This window comes from Diceros bicornis, chromosome 21 (genome assembly GCF_020826845.1).
Source record: "Diceros bicornis minor isolate mBicDic1 chromosome 21, mDicBic1.mat.cur, whole genome shotgun sequence".
Classification (NCBI taxonomy): domain Eukaryota; kingdom Metazoa; phylum Chordata; class Mammalia; order Perissodactyla; family Rhinocerotidae; genus Diceros; species Diceros bicornis.
The window spans coordinates 16959166-16975498 of record NC_080760.1 but is presented as its reverse complement, the minus strand read 5'-3'; the positions used below and the strand labels follow the sequence as shown (position 1 = coordinate 16975498).

The window sequence follows — 16333 nt, the reverse complement described above, 5'->3', positions numbered from 1 at the left end:
GGAGAGGAAATGGAGCCTGAGGCTGGAGAAGCAGAGTTTAGGAAGGATTTTGTGAGATGCAGGGCACAGGCTGTGGGCCCCGGGGGCCGCCTGACTGGGAGGAGGGCTATCCTTCACCTCCCCTGCTGGCCTCATCATGAATGAAGGCTTCAAATTAACAGCACGTAAGGCAACTTAACAAAAGTGATTTCTCAGGTCTATAAAGAAATTCATTACGACAAGACAATTCATTTAGATATCACACAAAGGGGTTGCCTTAGGGAATTAACAAGGAAATGTGTTAATACACTAATCACAGATGTCTGCCAAATTATATTTTCTGGTAAAATAGTTATTACAGTAATTAGTACTGTCAGTTAAATGAGATGAATGATTTTCATCCAGCAGTGCCAGCTGAGAGTGCATTCTAAAGGCATCATTCTTCTAGAGCAGAAAGCTGTGGGAAAAAAAAATGTCGACACACCCAAATCATAGCCACTCAATTTTATACTTTGAAAAATATATTATGCTATCAGTCTAAGTCAAGTTTTTTCCTCAAAACCAAAAGCTTTGTGAAAATTTATTTATCCACAAGTGGTGGCATAAGTGTCCAAGGGATCTATCAATTTTTGCCATAACTAGAACATTTATGCCCATGATGACAGTATCAATTTCCATTCTCATGTACTTTTCCTAATCTCACTGGTATACTTGAAGTAGGTGGATGTCCTCAACATATAATATTTTTATAACACAACCTGAAAATAGTCAGCCAAGCTGGGAAATATACAAAAGAATATCACTGTCTCTAATATTTTTCTAAGGTAGCCCAAAGGAGATAAAATACCTTTAAAATGATCACAAAAAAAAAAAATAGAGAAAATGCTAGAAGTGTAGTGACATATTCATTTTGTAATTTATACTGATTCACTGCACTCTGACTGAATTTTGAAATAAATGTATTTTGGAGGTAATAGCTCCTAATTAATTGCTCAAAAGTTCTTTTTCCTATGTGATAGAGGAGAGCAATCTGCTTTAAAAGAGAGGACAGAGATCTTACAAGCTTGAAAATGACACCTATAATGAGGAGGGTTTGAATCCTGGTTCCTCCACTTACTAGCCTTACTAAGCCTCTTCGTGCCTGTGTCATCATCTGCAGAGTGGGAAGAGGAGAGCAGAGGATTACATGAGTTAATACCTGGAAAGCACTAGCACAGTGACTAGCACCCACTAAGTGACAATCAGTGTTAGCCATCAGTAGTATTAAACTTCGATTTAATAGAATCTTGACGGCCCTAACAAGGAAGAGACTGTGATGGAGAAACAGAAAAGTAAAGTAATTTCATTCCTTCTAATACTGCTACCTTTCTCTGAGCCTATTCAGAAAGAAGAAAGATCAGAGTAAATAAATGAAAAGGTTGGAAAACAAACGGTTGTTTCAAACCACCTCTCAGAGAACACAACAATAAAGTCTACAATTACCACTAAAACTTCCTTTCAGGCACCAGATTTCATATCCTTCAGAACGTTCTTATCCCCGAGCTGCTGAGGGAAGTACAATTTTTTGGATTCATATGACCTCCCTCCTCTTCAGCTGGAGAGGGCATTCTAGACCATTCTGATATTAGATGTGAATTCTGATTCCAACATTTTCTTAACTGTGCAATCTAGACAAGTTTCTAACCTCTCTGGACCTCAGTTTCCTTATCTGTAAAATGGGGCTATTATGTTTGCCTTTCAGGCTTATTAGGAGAATTGACTGAGGTGATGACATGTGTAATTACCCAACATGGTGTGTGACATGAGAAGGTACTCAGTAAACAGAGACACGGGCTATGGCTACTCAGGTTTCTCACTGCATGGGGCATCCTGCTGAAGGGGCAACTGAGAGCTGAAGTCCAGCCTGTGTGCACCTGCCAGACTGCATGTGTTAGGGATGGGGACAGCTCCCTTTTCTAATTTCACAAAGGTCCTTTGTGAGTCAGCAGTGGCCCTGTCAATAAATTATAGCTAACTCTGTCAATAAATTATAGCTAACTCAGCAACAGAAAGAATGAACTGCAACATTAAAGGACTTGGATAAACAGCCCCTGAACACTATCAAGCTGTTGATGTTGACCTATAAAATTCTGTTGTTACCATGATAAGTATTAAAACATAATTGTTGATGGATAATGGAATAGTATTCATCATGTCAGTCATGATTTGCTTGGACTTGACTGGCATTAATAAAGGCCACTGATAGTATTTATATAAATATGTTTCATTCTGTTTGTTGGCTTTGATTTCATTTATTCATCAAGTATCTACTATATGACAGCTCTGGGCTGAGCAGAGCATTACAGCAGTTAACCAGAAAGATCTGGTCTCTACTATCCTGGAGTTTACTGTCTACAGGGAAATTCAAATAACAGTTACTTTGCTGATTAAGTACAGCTTGGTATCTACATATTATCTCTTACCCAAGGATTTCCACGTGCTCCATCCACATGGTTTTGTGAATCTCCACATACCTCCTTGAGGCAGAGGAAGGTACTACATCATTTCTTCTAGCACTCTAACTTGAAAAGCAGATCTTTTGTCCACAAACAGGAGATATTCTATGCCTAATCTGTATTATTATGTAATAAATATTGTGGACAGATGCATTGTTTCCACATCTGAAGTTGTTTAAAGATATGTCTGTTTCCTGAACCCTACATTTTATCAAATCATACACTGCTCTGGGCCTAATCCTGTGGTGCTCATTCTCTCTCTTGATTCTGTTGTAAGTTGATCCATGCACAAATTTGTTGTGACAGCTGAACTAATAGAACCCTGTTGCAAGCACTGTTGTGATAGGCCCACAAAGAAATTAAATACTAGGCAACATTACAGAAGGGATTAGAACTAGACCTAACATACCTGAAATTCACATTATGGTGGAAGCTGTTCAAGTCAGTTCATTACCCTAATCAGAAATGAAGTTTCTACCCAGCAAGGAGAAAGACTTGAGGTCAATATTTCCTATCCCATGGCTATGACATATCAGACATCCCAAGGACCTCATTGGCCTGTCTGCTGGGTTTTCTAGAGATTCAGTGAGAAAGGGGGATCCTGGTATTTTCCCTTGCTGCCACTATTTTTCGGTTCTTGTAGCTTTTGAGCTTTGGGACCAGGGATGCAACATGCATGGGCTCCAAGTGGAGAGTCTGCTCATCTTCCTTCTCATTTTCTTACTATTCTTTCTCCTCAATTCCATTCTATCATCTATCCATCCATCCAAAAACCATTTGTGGAGCTAATAGTGCTGCTCTTCTAGATGTTTTTGCCCTTTTCCTTCATCAAAGTTTGTAAAAATACTGTCTTCATGTGCCATGGCACAAATGCTAATCCCCAAGGGAGCATTCTATCGGTCAGTAGATGTTAACAAGGCACTCATTTTGAAGAGAGGTGAACTTAAGCAATATCCCATGTAACTGAAGTATGAAACTGTCAGCCAAAGAAATCCTGTAGAGGGCAAATAAAAATCGGACAAACCACTTTTCTTTTCTTTTCTTTTTTTTTTTCTTGAGGAAGATTGGCCCTGAGCTAACATCTGCGCCAATCTTCCTCTATTTTGTATGTGGGACACCACCACAGCATGGTTTGACGAGCATGGTATGTAGGATCAGCACCCAGGCCGCCAAAGAGGAGCACACGAACTTAACCACTACACCACTGGGCTAGCCTCCCACTTTTCTTTTTTAGTAGAATAACCTGAATTTACATATCTAAAATTAGTTTTGACCATTACAAAGTAAAGGCAATAAAGTTTGAAGGTAAACCTAATTTTGAAATGTAACTATAGAGAATCAAGAACATGTAGTTGGAAAGATACTTCTGGAACACTTGATAAGCACACTTGGAGATGTGGGGCTCCTGCCTAGATGAGAGGCTGACATTTAACAGCTACAGAGCCAGTCATCAAGCCGTGACAAATAATCACCTCCTTCAGATATGATTTTCCAATTTCATTGTCTTTGATTTCTTTTAGACTCCTATAACATAAACTCTTATTTCAAAAAAGCTATTGCATAAAAAATTACTTTTAAAATTATTTGCCAGTAAACAAGACAGTTTCGTGGATTGATGGTCATTATTGGCACATGGCGATCCAACATTTGGGCAGAAATCTAGTCTACAAAATTAAAGGCATCTCAATGAACAAGGAAGAAGAGAGAGAAAGTGACGATTATGTCTTTGATATGTACAAATTGTGACTCTTCACCAACCTAACCAGGCCTCGTGCACCATGCTTCTCTAGGAGGAACAACAGTGGCTAACATTTATTGAGGGACTCTTCCTAGAGCTTTATATGAATTATCTCATTCAATCTTCGAACAACTCCACAAGGTAGGTCCGTTATCCCCATTATACAGCTGAGGAAATTATGGCACAGAAAGATTAAGAACCTTTATCTGGAAGAGGCACACAGCTAGTGAGTGGCAGAGCCCAAGGAAGTTTGATTCCGCCTTGAAGATTTAGGTGTTTTAAGGCAAATTGTGGGGGCCGGCCCCGTGGCTTAGTGGTTAAGTGTGCGCACTCCCCTACTGGCGGCCCGGGTTTGGATCCCGGGCACGCACCGATGCACCACTTCTCCAGCTATGCTGAGGTGGCGTCCCACATACAGCAACTGGAAGGATGTGCAACTATGACATACAGCTATCTACTGGGGTTTTGGGGAGAAAAAGGAAAAAAAGGAGGAGGATTGGCAATAGATGTTAGCTCAGGGCCGGTCTTCCTCAGCAAAAAGAGGAGGATTGGCATGGATGTTAGCTCAGGGCTGATCTTCCTCACAAAAAAAAAGAAAAAAAAGGCAAATTGTGGTCCCCAAACCTGTACCATCAGCATTACCTGGGAGTTGTTTTTTTTTAATGCTGGCTTGCAGGCCCCACACCAGATCCATTGAACCAAAATCTGTATTTTAACCAGATCCCCAGATGGTTAGGTTATCTATGGCAGCATTCTGGGGTCACCACAGAAAGGCGTAAAGGAGCTAGTTAGGAAAGACTAAAGTGGATGATGAAGATAGAGAACTGTCGGGTGTAGGCGTCCCTCATTCTCCACAGACATTGCTGTCCATCTTCAAACACCTGCTGTCGTCTCCGTCCTCATGTAGCGTGCCACGGTCAGCATGAGAGCTGAGGTGAGTAGACCGCTTTGGCAATGAATCAAGGGCCTGAGCTGGTCTAAGTGAGCTCCACAGTGCAGAGGAAGATTTTTCTCAACCTTCCTTCATTTCAGAGAACTGGCTGGGTTTGCTAAGTCTCCACCTTGGCTAGGTGAGGAAAAAGAAGTCTTCTAATTTCTCATCTGAAGTTAAGGTTAATACTTGCTCTGCCTGGCACTCCAAGAGCTGTGAGCAAGTGGCTACACCACTGTGAGTTGGCTGCTCTCCTGGTGGGGTCACCGTGCCCGTGCCTGACTTGGTCAGGGTGCAGTGCGCAAAGGCCTGTGGCCAAGAGCAGGTGTCTGTGCTTGAGTAGGGAGTAGCCCTATTAGCAGTTAGCAAACTTGTGACTGGGATGGAATACTTAAATCTTCAACAGAGCCGTCACAGTCACATCAGACATTTGGGCCTCAAGTCCAGGTGGTTAGTGCACCCTGAGAGTCCCTAGTACTAGAAAGAGCGGTGGGCAGACCAAGGAGGAGTATGACGCCAGGTCTTTCAGCTAACCACTGCTACTACTCTCTCAGGTTAGGGATCCACATGCAATTCAGATGACTTTGCTTCCATGGTTAGGAAAGAGTACCGACTACATTAAGAGAAGTGGGGGGTTTTCTTTCCCAGAACGAAAAGCCACTTGGAAGAAAGCAGAAGTCTTCCTCTCACAGTCCTATGCACCCTTGAGGCCAGCACTGGGCTTCTGGCACAGACATTTGAAAACTGAATGGAATGAATTTCTTTTCTTCATAAAACAGAGCATAAAAATAAGCTTTCATCTAGTAAGAAGCAGGTTTGACCAAGAATCAGGGAAATGATTAAACTTGAAGATTTCAGTCAGATTAGACTATAAAACATAAATCTATAGTTACCCTTCTTTAAGCTTCAGAGTCTCCAAAAGGAGTATTAGAGAAGTTTATGAGGCAGTGGTAAGTCATGTTGAGAACATGTATCCTTGATATGATGTGATGAAGTATCCTTGATACCTCTGTGGTCTTCCTCCCAAAATCCCACAGTCTCCATAGCGTCATAAGAAAAACATCAGACAAATCCTAATTGAGGGACAGTTTATAAAATATCCACCCGTAATCCTCAAAACCTACAAGGTCATCAAAAACAAGTCTGAGAAACTGTCATAGTCAAGACGAGCTTAAGGAGACATGAAAACTAAATGTAATGTGGTACCCTAGATGGGATTCTGGAACAAAAATAAGACATTAGAGAAAAACTATGGAAACCTGAATAAAGTATGGACTTTCATTAATAATAATGTATCAGTATTGGTTCATTAATTGTGACAAATGTACCCTACTAATGTAAGATGTTAATAATAGGGGAAAGTGCGTGTGGAGTATATGGGAATTCTCTATACTATCTTCATAATTTTTCTGTAAATCCAAAACTATTCTAAAATAAAGTTTATTTTTAAAAAATTATAGTAGCAAAAGTACAAGAGCAAGTACCTAGCAAAATAAGATCTGGTAAGCCCTAGAAAAATTGTTTCATTAACTTTGGCCATTCGCGTGCCACCTTTATGACTTTTAAATATTTTTGTAATGCTTGTGCTATTACTGACTTAATATTTTTAATTGTCACTGTCCTTTAAGAAATTTACTAAAAAGAAAAAAAGTCAGGAAATCAACAAATTCAGAGATCTATAAGTTGATCTAGAAGAAAAATACAAAACTTGATCTTGGAAAAGCAATAAAGAAAAATTTAGATTTACTAAAATTAATATTAATGACAGATAATTTATATTGAGGACTTATTAGACAATATTCTAGGCCAGGGGTCAGCAAATTTTTTCTGTAAAGGGCCAGATAATAAATATTTCAGCTTTGCTGAGCATAGCGACACTATTGCCACTACTCAACTCTGTCATCGTAGTGAGAAAGCAGTCATTGACAATATGTAAATGAATGGGCATGCCTGTGTTCCAATAAAACTTTATTTACAAAAACAGGTAGTGGGCTGGATTTGGCCAGCAGGCCAGTTTGCCAATTCCTGTTCTAGGCAACATTTAGGCTACATTCTGGGTGCATTACATGTATTAACTCATTTATCCCTCAAAACGACTCTATGAAATAGGTACTATTGTTAATGCTATTTTATAGATGAAGTCACTGAGACATAAAGAGGTTAAGTGGCTCAAAGTCACACAACTAATAAATGATCCTGAACCAGGATTTGAACCCAGACAGTCTAACTCCAGACCCACCTTCTTAATAGCACTCTACTATCTCTCAGTATACTGATTTTCTCTCTGTCTCTCTCTCACACACATTAATTCGAGGTGTACAGGTAATCAGAGCCTCTCACAACCATCTAGTCTGTAGAGACTACTCCAGCACAAACAAAGGAAGTTAGCCAAAGGAAACTATGTGGTTCCTATCAGTCTTAGGAAAATGGAAAAGGCTAAGAATAGGCCAAAAAAATCAACTAAAGAAAAAAAGAAAGAGTTCCTTAATATTATCAATGGTAGTGAGGGAAAGAAAGATGCAAGGAGGATGGTTTGGGGAGGACATTTCAACAGAGGTCCTTGCTGGGGTGGCTGAAGGCAGATGTTCTCTTTCAGTAAGAGAAACTCCTAGTGAAAATGATAGAGCAGTTGGACTGCATATCCCCCGTGTGTCATGGCACACAGAGAATGTGATATTTGTGCAGCACACTGGGGCAGACAGACGAAGCTGCACCTAGAGCGCTGGGGCTGTCCAGACCCTCCCAGCTGCCCTAAAGGCTGGGAGAAATGTTGGCACACTCCAACCCCGTCCCACAGGCTGGGAAGCTCTAATACATACAACAAAGGGACAAATATATTTCGGTCACCATAGACCAGAGCAGCATTAGCTAGGCAAGGCTGAGAAGATAATAATGATAGATGAATCAGGGCAGTCTGCAAAGTGTGGAATGTTCTCATCCTGCAGGGACCATTTAGGACTAGGTTTTAAAGGTAAGCTGCTAAAGAGAGCAGAAAGGGCCTTTTCACTGAATGTAAAGATAAATATATAACAGGCTTGGAAAAGTATTGTCCCTAAATGGGAAACTCCTTGTGAAGGGAGCAGACAATTAACTGATAGACAAAAAAACATTTGGTTTGAATTTCCAAAATATATAAAGATCTCAGACAACTCAACAACAAAAAAACAAACAACCCCATCAAAAAATGGGCAGAGGATATGAACAGACATTTTTCCAAAAAAGATACACAGATGGCCAACAGGCACATGAAAAGATGTTCAACATCACTAATTATTAGGGAAATGCAAATCAAAACTACAATGAGATATCACCTTACACTCATCAGAATGGCTATAATTAACAAGACAAAAAATAACCAATGCTGTAAAGGATGTGGAGAAAAGGGAACCCTCATACACTGGTGGTAGGAATGCGAACTGGTGCAACCACTATGGAAAACAGTATGGAGATTTCTCAAAAAATTAAAAATCGAAATACCATATGATCCAGCTATCCCACTTACTAGGTATTTATCCAAATAACTTGAAATCAATAATTCAAAGAGATTTATGCACCCCTATGTTCACTGCAGCATTATTCACAATACCCAAGATGTGGAAGAAACCCAAGTGCCCATCAACTGTTGAATGGATAAAGCAGATGTGGTATATATATACAATGGAATACTACTCAGCCATAAAAAAACACAAAACCGTCCCATTTGCAACAACATGGATGGACCTTGAGAGTATTATGTTAAGGGAAATAAGCTGGACAGAGAAAGACAAGCACCACATGATTTCACTCATACGTGGAAGATAAACAAATCTGCATCTGGAACAGCTGCAAAGAAGTCGGCAAAGGCTAGGGGCTCAGGTCATACTGAGCAGCCTCTTGAGCATGAGTCATTGCAATCTTCGGCCTATGGGGTCAAGTTCATTTGACATCTGCTATCTTAGATGATGTTAATTGGTGCTATTTTGATGTCCACTTTGAATTATACTGTCATGTCCACAGAGTACATTGTATGTAAATGAAATGTGACTTCTGGTGACCTGGAGAGTAGACAGATAGGGCAGAGATGTCATTTTCTTTCTTGCATCTTCTTCTTGCACATTGGGCAGACATGTCATGATGCTTCTCGCATCTTCTTGCATCTTGACTTTCCTACTTAATGTACATTTGGACACTTTACTTATCTCAACTGGCCTAATATGATGTGCTCATCTCAAAGCAAATTAAAGCCATACAGATTTGAATGTCAAGAAGTGTTCAATATGAATAAAGAGCATGTTATCAGGTCTTGAGGTCTTTTATCTTATTAGAAAAGCCAACCTAGAGGAGAGGCCAAAGGGACTGTGGGGTATGTAGGCTGAGAAAAGAGGGTCACAGGTGTGGGGCTATAGCCAACCAGTCACCACAGCCCAGCCCAGTTTTCCTGGGGACCCCAAAACCCTTTAGGCCCTTCCATGGGGAAGAAAGTGGTGTCAGCTGAACTTGCTCCTACGACACTGGTTGCCTTTCTTTTCTCGGTCTATTTCCAATGACCACCCCTTGTTTCTGAGCACACTAGCATTGCCTGGCTTATTTCACCCTCTCAAGAAGCACAATTCCCATGGAGTTTTAGCTGTTAAAAACAATGTGGGTTGTTTTTTTGTTTTTTTTCAATCTTCATCATTAAAGGACAAAACTCTGACATTCTTAAATATATACAAAAGAAGGAACTCTTGGGCCGGCCCCGTGGCTTAGCGGTTAAGTGCACATGCTCCGCTACTGGCGGCCCAGGTTCAGATCCCGGGCACTCACCGACGCACCACTTGTCAGGCCACGCTGAGGCGGCGTCCCACATACAGCAACTAGCAGGACGTGCAACTGTGACATAGAACTATCTACTGGCTTTGGGAGAAAAAGGGGAAAAAAAAAAAAAAAAAAAAGAAGGAACTCTAGAGCCTGAAGGCAATTCCCAAGGAGGGGTTCAAGGAATGTGAACAATAGCAACAGCCCTGGGAGGTAAAGAAGCTTCTGAGGTCATTATGGTACTTTCCAGACATTAACACTCACTTGGAGAGCTATATTCTGGTATTATGCTTTAAAAAGAAATCGTTATGTAGTACTACCTACACTTATACATACCAGGATTCGAAGTTTGATGCTTTTTATCAGTTTTGGTGAGCCTTTCAGTAACCCCCACAAGTACTAGGTTTTTATTTTAAACTTGATGTTGTAAAACATTAACATAGAAGCAAACCTGTACACGTGAGCTGGACATGTGGCAACCTTACAGAGAAGCATGATTTCACAGAACACAATAAAGCTTTGTTGCGTTGTGTTGACCTTTAACTGCATGGCTAGAAGACCCTCTTCACAACCCAACACGCTCTTCCGGAGCCCATCTCGCCAATGTTACCTTCCAGTTTCTGTTATTCCCTGGGTCCTGATTCTTACTCTCTCTCTGCTTTTTTAAGTAGTACTCTCATCCCCCTGAATCCCCGTCTCTGTCCATCCATCCATTCATCCACTCACCCACTCAACAGATATGGATTGCATTTCTGCTACATGAAGGTCACACAATGAGTTCTGGCAGAATCAGGACTACACCCAGATGGAACAGGAGTTTGTGAAAAGAGCAGGGGCTATGGAGTCACACACACTGGGTTTAAGCCCCAGCTCCATCACTTACTAGCTCTGAAAACTTTAGCAAGTTACTTATTCTTACTAAGCTGCAGTTTTCTTGCTATATTTGGTGATACTAATGTTTGCTTTATAAGGCTCTTGTCAGGATTAAACAAGATCATGGACTAAAGTACCTGGAACCAAGAGGGTGCTCCTACCTTGTCTGCTGACTCCTGCTCCATACCCATGTTTTGCTGCGGCTGCACTAATGTTGGAAAGTCTTCAATTTTAGAAAAAGGTTTATTGTATTGTTGATGAGAGCGTAAACTGGTACAACCCTGTGGGGACATTTAGGCAGTTATCTATCAAAACTAGAAACACACATACCCTTTGACCTAGTAATGCCACTTCTGGGAAACGGTCCTACAGATATTCAAAATGACTCAAAATGAGGTATGTATAAAGGAATTCATTGCAGCCTTGTTTGCAACAGGAAAAGACTAAAAACAAATCAAATGTCCCTCAATAGGAGACAGGTTAAATAAATCACACAATGGATTATTAAGCAAGGGTAAAAAAGGAGAAAGAAGTCTCTAAATGTCAATATAGAAAGATCTCCATATTGTTAGGTGACAAAAACAAGGTGAAGAGTAGCGGGTATAATACACTACACTTTATGAATAAAGATGAGAGAGGTAAATAATATTTGCAGTGTATAAAGAAACTTTGGAAAAATACACACAAAAAAAATATTTGCCCATAAGTATGACTGGTGGGAATGGGTGGGAGTTGTACTTTTCACTGCATGCATTTTTCAAATGTTTTCAAATTTTTGAACCATGTATGGAGTTCTTATATTCCATTTTAATTAGCTGTCTGTAAGAACCAGGCCTACCACAAGACTTACCAAGCATTTTCTGTGTGCCTGGCTCTAAAGGGGACACAAAGACATACAAGACTCAGTCCAGAGACCTCGAGCATTGAAAAGAAAGAAATCCCATTCATATAATATCTGTATGCAAGAAAATCCTATAAAAATTCATTTTAATGTTAATGATGTTTGTTCTTCAATTACAAAAGAAAAATGTTTGTCTACTTAGTATTGAAATGTCAGCGTGTGAAAATATTGGTTGAAGACTGAAGGTATCTCCCCAGTACAAAGAACAATTCACTTAACTGTGTGAAATTCAAGCTCATCTTATTGCCTAGGCAGCGTGGGCGCCAAGCAGCAAGTGAGAGTCCAGGTGAGAACAAACACACGATTATAGCTGTCAGTGGAAATGTACACATTAACCTAGCAACGAATTTGTCAATAATTACCATCTGTTTACTTTGTCCATTGGTGCTTAAGCTATAAAATCTCAGGAAGAAGTCTGCGAGAAATGGATGGCATTTATAGTAGGACACAGTGGAGCTGGAATTACACATATAAGCAGGGGGCTGGTAGCAATGGGAGGAGGGTTTGGATACCAAAAGTCTAGAAACCTTTGGGTCCATTAAAGTCTGTGAAGTCAACGAAACCTTTGTGTTCGGATTCCATCAGATCCTCGGGGCACTGAAAAGTACAGAAATTGTCCTAATATTTAGAACTTGCTTCCACAAACACAAGAAATTCCAAACTCAATCTGCCTAATGGTCTTTTTGGAAAGAAAAGCCTCTTTCCTTACACATTTCAGGACATGCAGTAAAAATCTGTGTGTGACTACCAAGTACCAGGCACTGTTCTATACTTTGAGTAGCACTGGATATTTATTTACAACCAGAGGCCAGTCTCCACTTCTGTCCCCACCTACCCTGCCCGCCCCCGACCCCCCCATCCCCAATACACACAGCTCTTTCTCTAGTCATTGGTCTTTGGAGGGGTTCAGCATCTGACGGGAGAGTTTTAAAGCTATAAGAGACCTCAGAGGTAACCTAGTCCAACCTATTATTTTATGATTCGTTTTTTTGTGTGTGTGTGAGGAAGATCAGCCCTGTACTAACATCTCCCAATCTTCCTCTTTTTTTTTGCTGAGGAAGACTTGCCCTGGGCTAACATCAGTGCCCTTCTTCCTCCACTTTATATGGGACACCACCACAGCATGGCTTGCCAAGCAGTGCATCGGTGCGCACCCGGGATCTGAACCGGCGAACCCCAGGGTGCCGCAGCAGAGCGCACGCACTTAACTGCTTGCCCCACCAGGCCGGCCCTATTTTATGATTCTTTTGCTTGTAGGCTAATGCTGCATAGTATATAACAGTTCCTAAGCCAGTTACAGAAAATTGTTAGGCAGAACTGACAACACAAATCCAGTCTACAGGCTAGTTGATGTATTTTAGATTTAACCCATGGAGTTCTAAGGTTGCTATTGTGAATTTAAAAGAATCTCTTATGATATGAAGATTATCTGTATCTCTATGGGAGGGCACTGAAAATTTCTCTACATCTATGTACTCTGCTTAAAATATCTCTAAGGTTAAATGTCCTACAAACATTCCTACTTTAAATTTGGAAGCAAATATAAACTTCATATTTTACTGACGCTTATTTAGACATAAATAAATATCTTACTTATAACATTTATTGTAGTTATATTATACATTAATATACAATATATTTATATATTACATATAATATATATTTGCATATTTATTATATCTTATTTGGGGATTATAATAAATACTCTATTAAATTATATATTATTGAATTTATTAAATTATGATAAATACTCTAACATACTTTATTATATTTCTTTTGTTGTTTGCATAGTGGATGACCACACATCTAATGGGGATCCAGAGTGATTTGAGGCAAAAACAGATTTAAATCTAGTTATCACAAGCTGGTTTAAGAAGGACTAGGTCAAGCTCTGGAATTAGAGTACCTGAATTCAAAGCCCAGCTCTGATTCTTAAAGAGCCCTGTGACCTTGGGCAAATTATTTACTCTTATCTGTAAAATGCGGAAAATCATAATACGCACTTAGTCATAGCATTGTCATAAGGATTAAATGAAGTAATTCATTCAACAGTTATGTACCAAGCATTTTTAGGCACTAGGGGGTACAGTGAGTAAATGCATGTATAGAACATTTAATAAACTTGGACTGTTTTTATCCAAAAGCCCATACACACTGACTTGGGATTGTATAGTATATAATATTTAAAGAAGTTCTGAGCTGCAGAAACAGGGATGAATTATTTATTGGGGCCTCCAACATCAGGAGTCGAAATGCCAATGAACACACAATAGTATCCAATTACAAGTGGGTACTGTCTGATTGAGGAGCAGCAGCAAAATACACCTGTTGATTGATGCAATATGTACATTGAGCAATGTACGCAGTGTATTAGTTAATCTTCTGTGCACTATAACTGCTTGTCAGGCATTTTAACATTTCTTTTAGAATAACATCCATGAAAACTTAGAACAGCAATGAAAGCATGACTAAAAAATGAAAAGGTGTGACTCATGTGGAAGCTTATTAATATTGGCAATAAAATGTTTTTTAAAAACAAGGTCATTCATTACTTTCTGAGAGGCTTAAAAACCCCATTCCACCTACGGATACTTTTGCCCTTCCCCAAGAGTAACATTCCCTGCAATACACGTTTTTATCAGTTTAAAAAATCTATAATGATGAATTAATGCTCTGCTTTTTAAACCAGGATGCTGCTCCTAGGGGCATGGCAGAGTATAAGAGAAGCCAAAATAATATGGTGTATCTTCCTGAAGCATCAGTTTTTTCTGCTGAAGAAGACTGGCCCTGGGCTAACATCTGTGCCCATCTTCCTCTATGTTACATGGGACCCGCCACAGCATGGCTTGACAAGCGGTGCGTTGGTGGGCGCCCGGGATCCGAACCTGAGAACCCGGGGCCGCCGAAGCAGAGCATGCAAACTTAACCACCCATATTTGGGATTTCCTCTATTTTGTATATGGGATGCTGCCACAGCATGGCTTGATGAGTGGTGCCTACGTCCGTGCTGGGGGTCCGAACCTGTGACACCAGGGTGGTGGAGCCCAGCACACAAACTTAACCACTATGCCACGGGGCCGGCCCCTTAGGGCACAGTGTCTGAGCTTTGAAACAGCATTCATGAAAACTCTGTGCTTTCTACTACAAAATCAGAGAAGAAGACATTTCTGTGCTATTGGAAGAACACAAGGTGCTAAAAGAAGACCTGTGAAAAGGAATATCCTTTGATATTCCAAAGTACGAAATATCCCCTACAGTTCACCTTCAAGAAGACTGTAAACTAGCCTGAAGGAATTTGCCTATCCCTCAGAGCTTTGTCCAAAACCGCAGCCGTTCAAAATCGAAGTGAGTCGGCTGTACAACCCAGTCATTCTCTAGTTCATTAATTTGCTTGTATTTTTTTCACAGCACTTATCACTGTGAGAAACTATCTTAATCATTGGTCTAATTCGTTTATTGTCTGTCTCTTCCATCCCCAAACCCCAAAAGTCAGGCCACTTGTATCTCCAGCATCTAGCCAAGCACCTGGCTGTTATATAACAGACGCTCAACATACGCCTGCTGAATTTCTTTATAAGATTCGGTGATGACCGCTGTTTATCACATGCATATTTGTCAAGAAATACTTAAGCCAAGGATAGGCGAAAGTGCATCTGACCTCTTCAAAAGTGCAGGAACCTATCCGATGGAATGACTGCCCATCTGTAGTACTCTCCGTATTCTTTGCCATCTCCGAAGCTGAAACGCTGACAGGAGGGCAAGGCGGAGAAGGTCTTGATAGAAAAGTGGATATCACGTTTCTCCTTACAACCAGAAACTAATGGTTAGCAGTTAATTTGCATCTGTATATAATCTGAAATTTCGTACTTTCAGGAAATTAAATAGCACCTATTGGCAGGACAGGAAATTTCGCATCTGTTTAAGAGAACGCGCGGTTAATCGCGTTAGTGATTTAACACCAGTCCCCCGCGATCACACCGGAGGACAGGGTAATCCCAGCGCCCGCCCTTGGGCCTCGCGCCTCGGACAGCGTGCGCGTGGCGCAGCGCCCCGGGACCTCCGCACCACGGGTCACAGCAGCCCGGCTCCAGACTTCGAGAGGGAGTCGCGCTGCGCTCAGGGAAGAGCCCGCCCCCTGCCGGGCGGGGTGGGCACGAGTAGCATCTTTCGGACCCCCAGGGAGCAAGCCGACTTGAAGCCCGAGACACGGGCGGGGTTGGGGCCAGGTCCCCTGCTCACCGCTGCGGGGCCTGCTGCTGTCGCCGGCCTTGTTGAGGGCGCTGCTGGAGCAGCCCATCGCGGGCAGGAGGGCTGCGGTGTGGGCGAGCGCAGCCACTTGTCCCAGTCCGGCGCGGGCGTCGACCCCCGAGCCCGGATCGTGTGCAAACCGCACTCGCAGCGCCGAAGTTCCTCCAACTCTGCCCTCCCGGCTCAGGCGGTGCAAAGCGCAGGCGCACAGCGGAGCGCCGCAGAGAGGGGTGCGCACCTGGAGAGGAAAGGGAGCCGCGCGGAGGTGGAAGGAGCTTGGGGGCGCAGAGTGAGGAGAAACAAGAGCACAGGAACAGAGAGCTAGGTGGGCAGAGTGGAGGGTATGGTAAAGGCCTCTGAAGCAGGGACAGAGATGATGTTGGGGAAAAAGG

At 41.5% G+C, this 16333-nt stretch overlaps 1 protein-coding gene across 2 annotated transcripts in view; it reads right to left on the bottom strand.

Moving 5' to 3' along the window:
- ERICH5 (glutamate rich 5) overlaps positions 1-16333 on the bottom strand; it is a 24595-nt gene extending 8262 nt beyond the window's left edge. For both annotated transcript variants that reach the window (XM_058564685.1, XM_058564686.1), the window contains exon 1: positions 15933-16333. In XM_058564685.1, coding sequence (XP_058420668.1) covers positions 15933-15990 — 58 coding nt within the window. In that variant the 5' untranslated portion in view covers positions 15991-16333. The remainder of the gene's footprint in view (positions 1-15932) is intronic.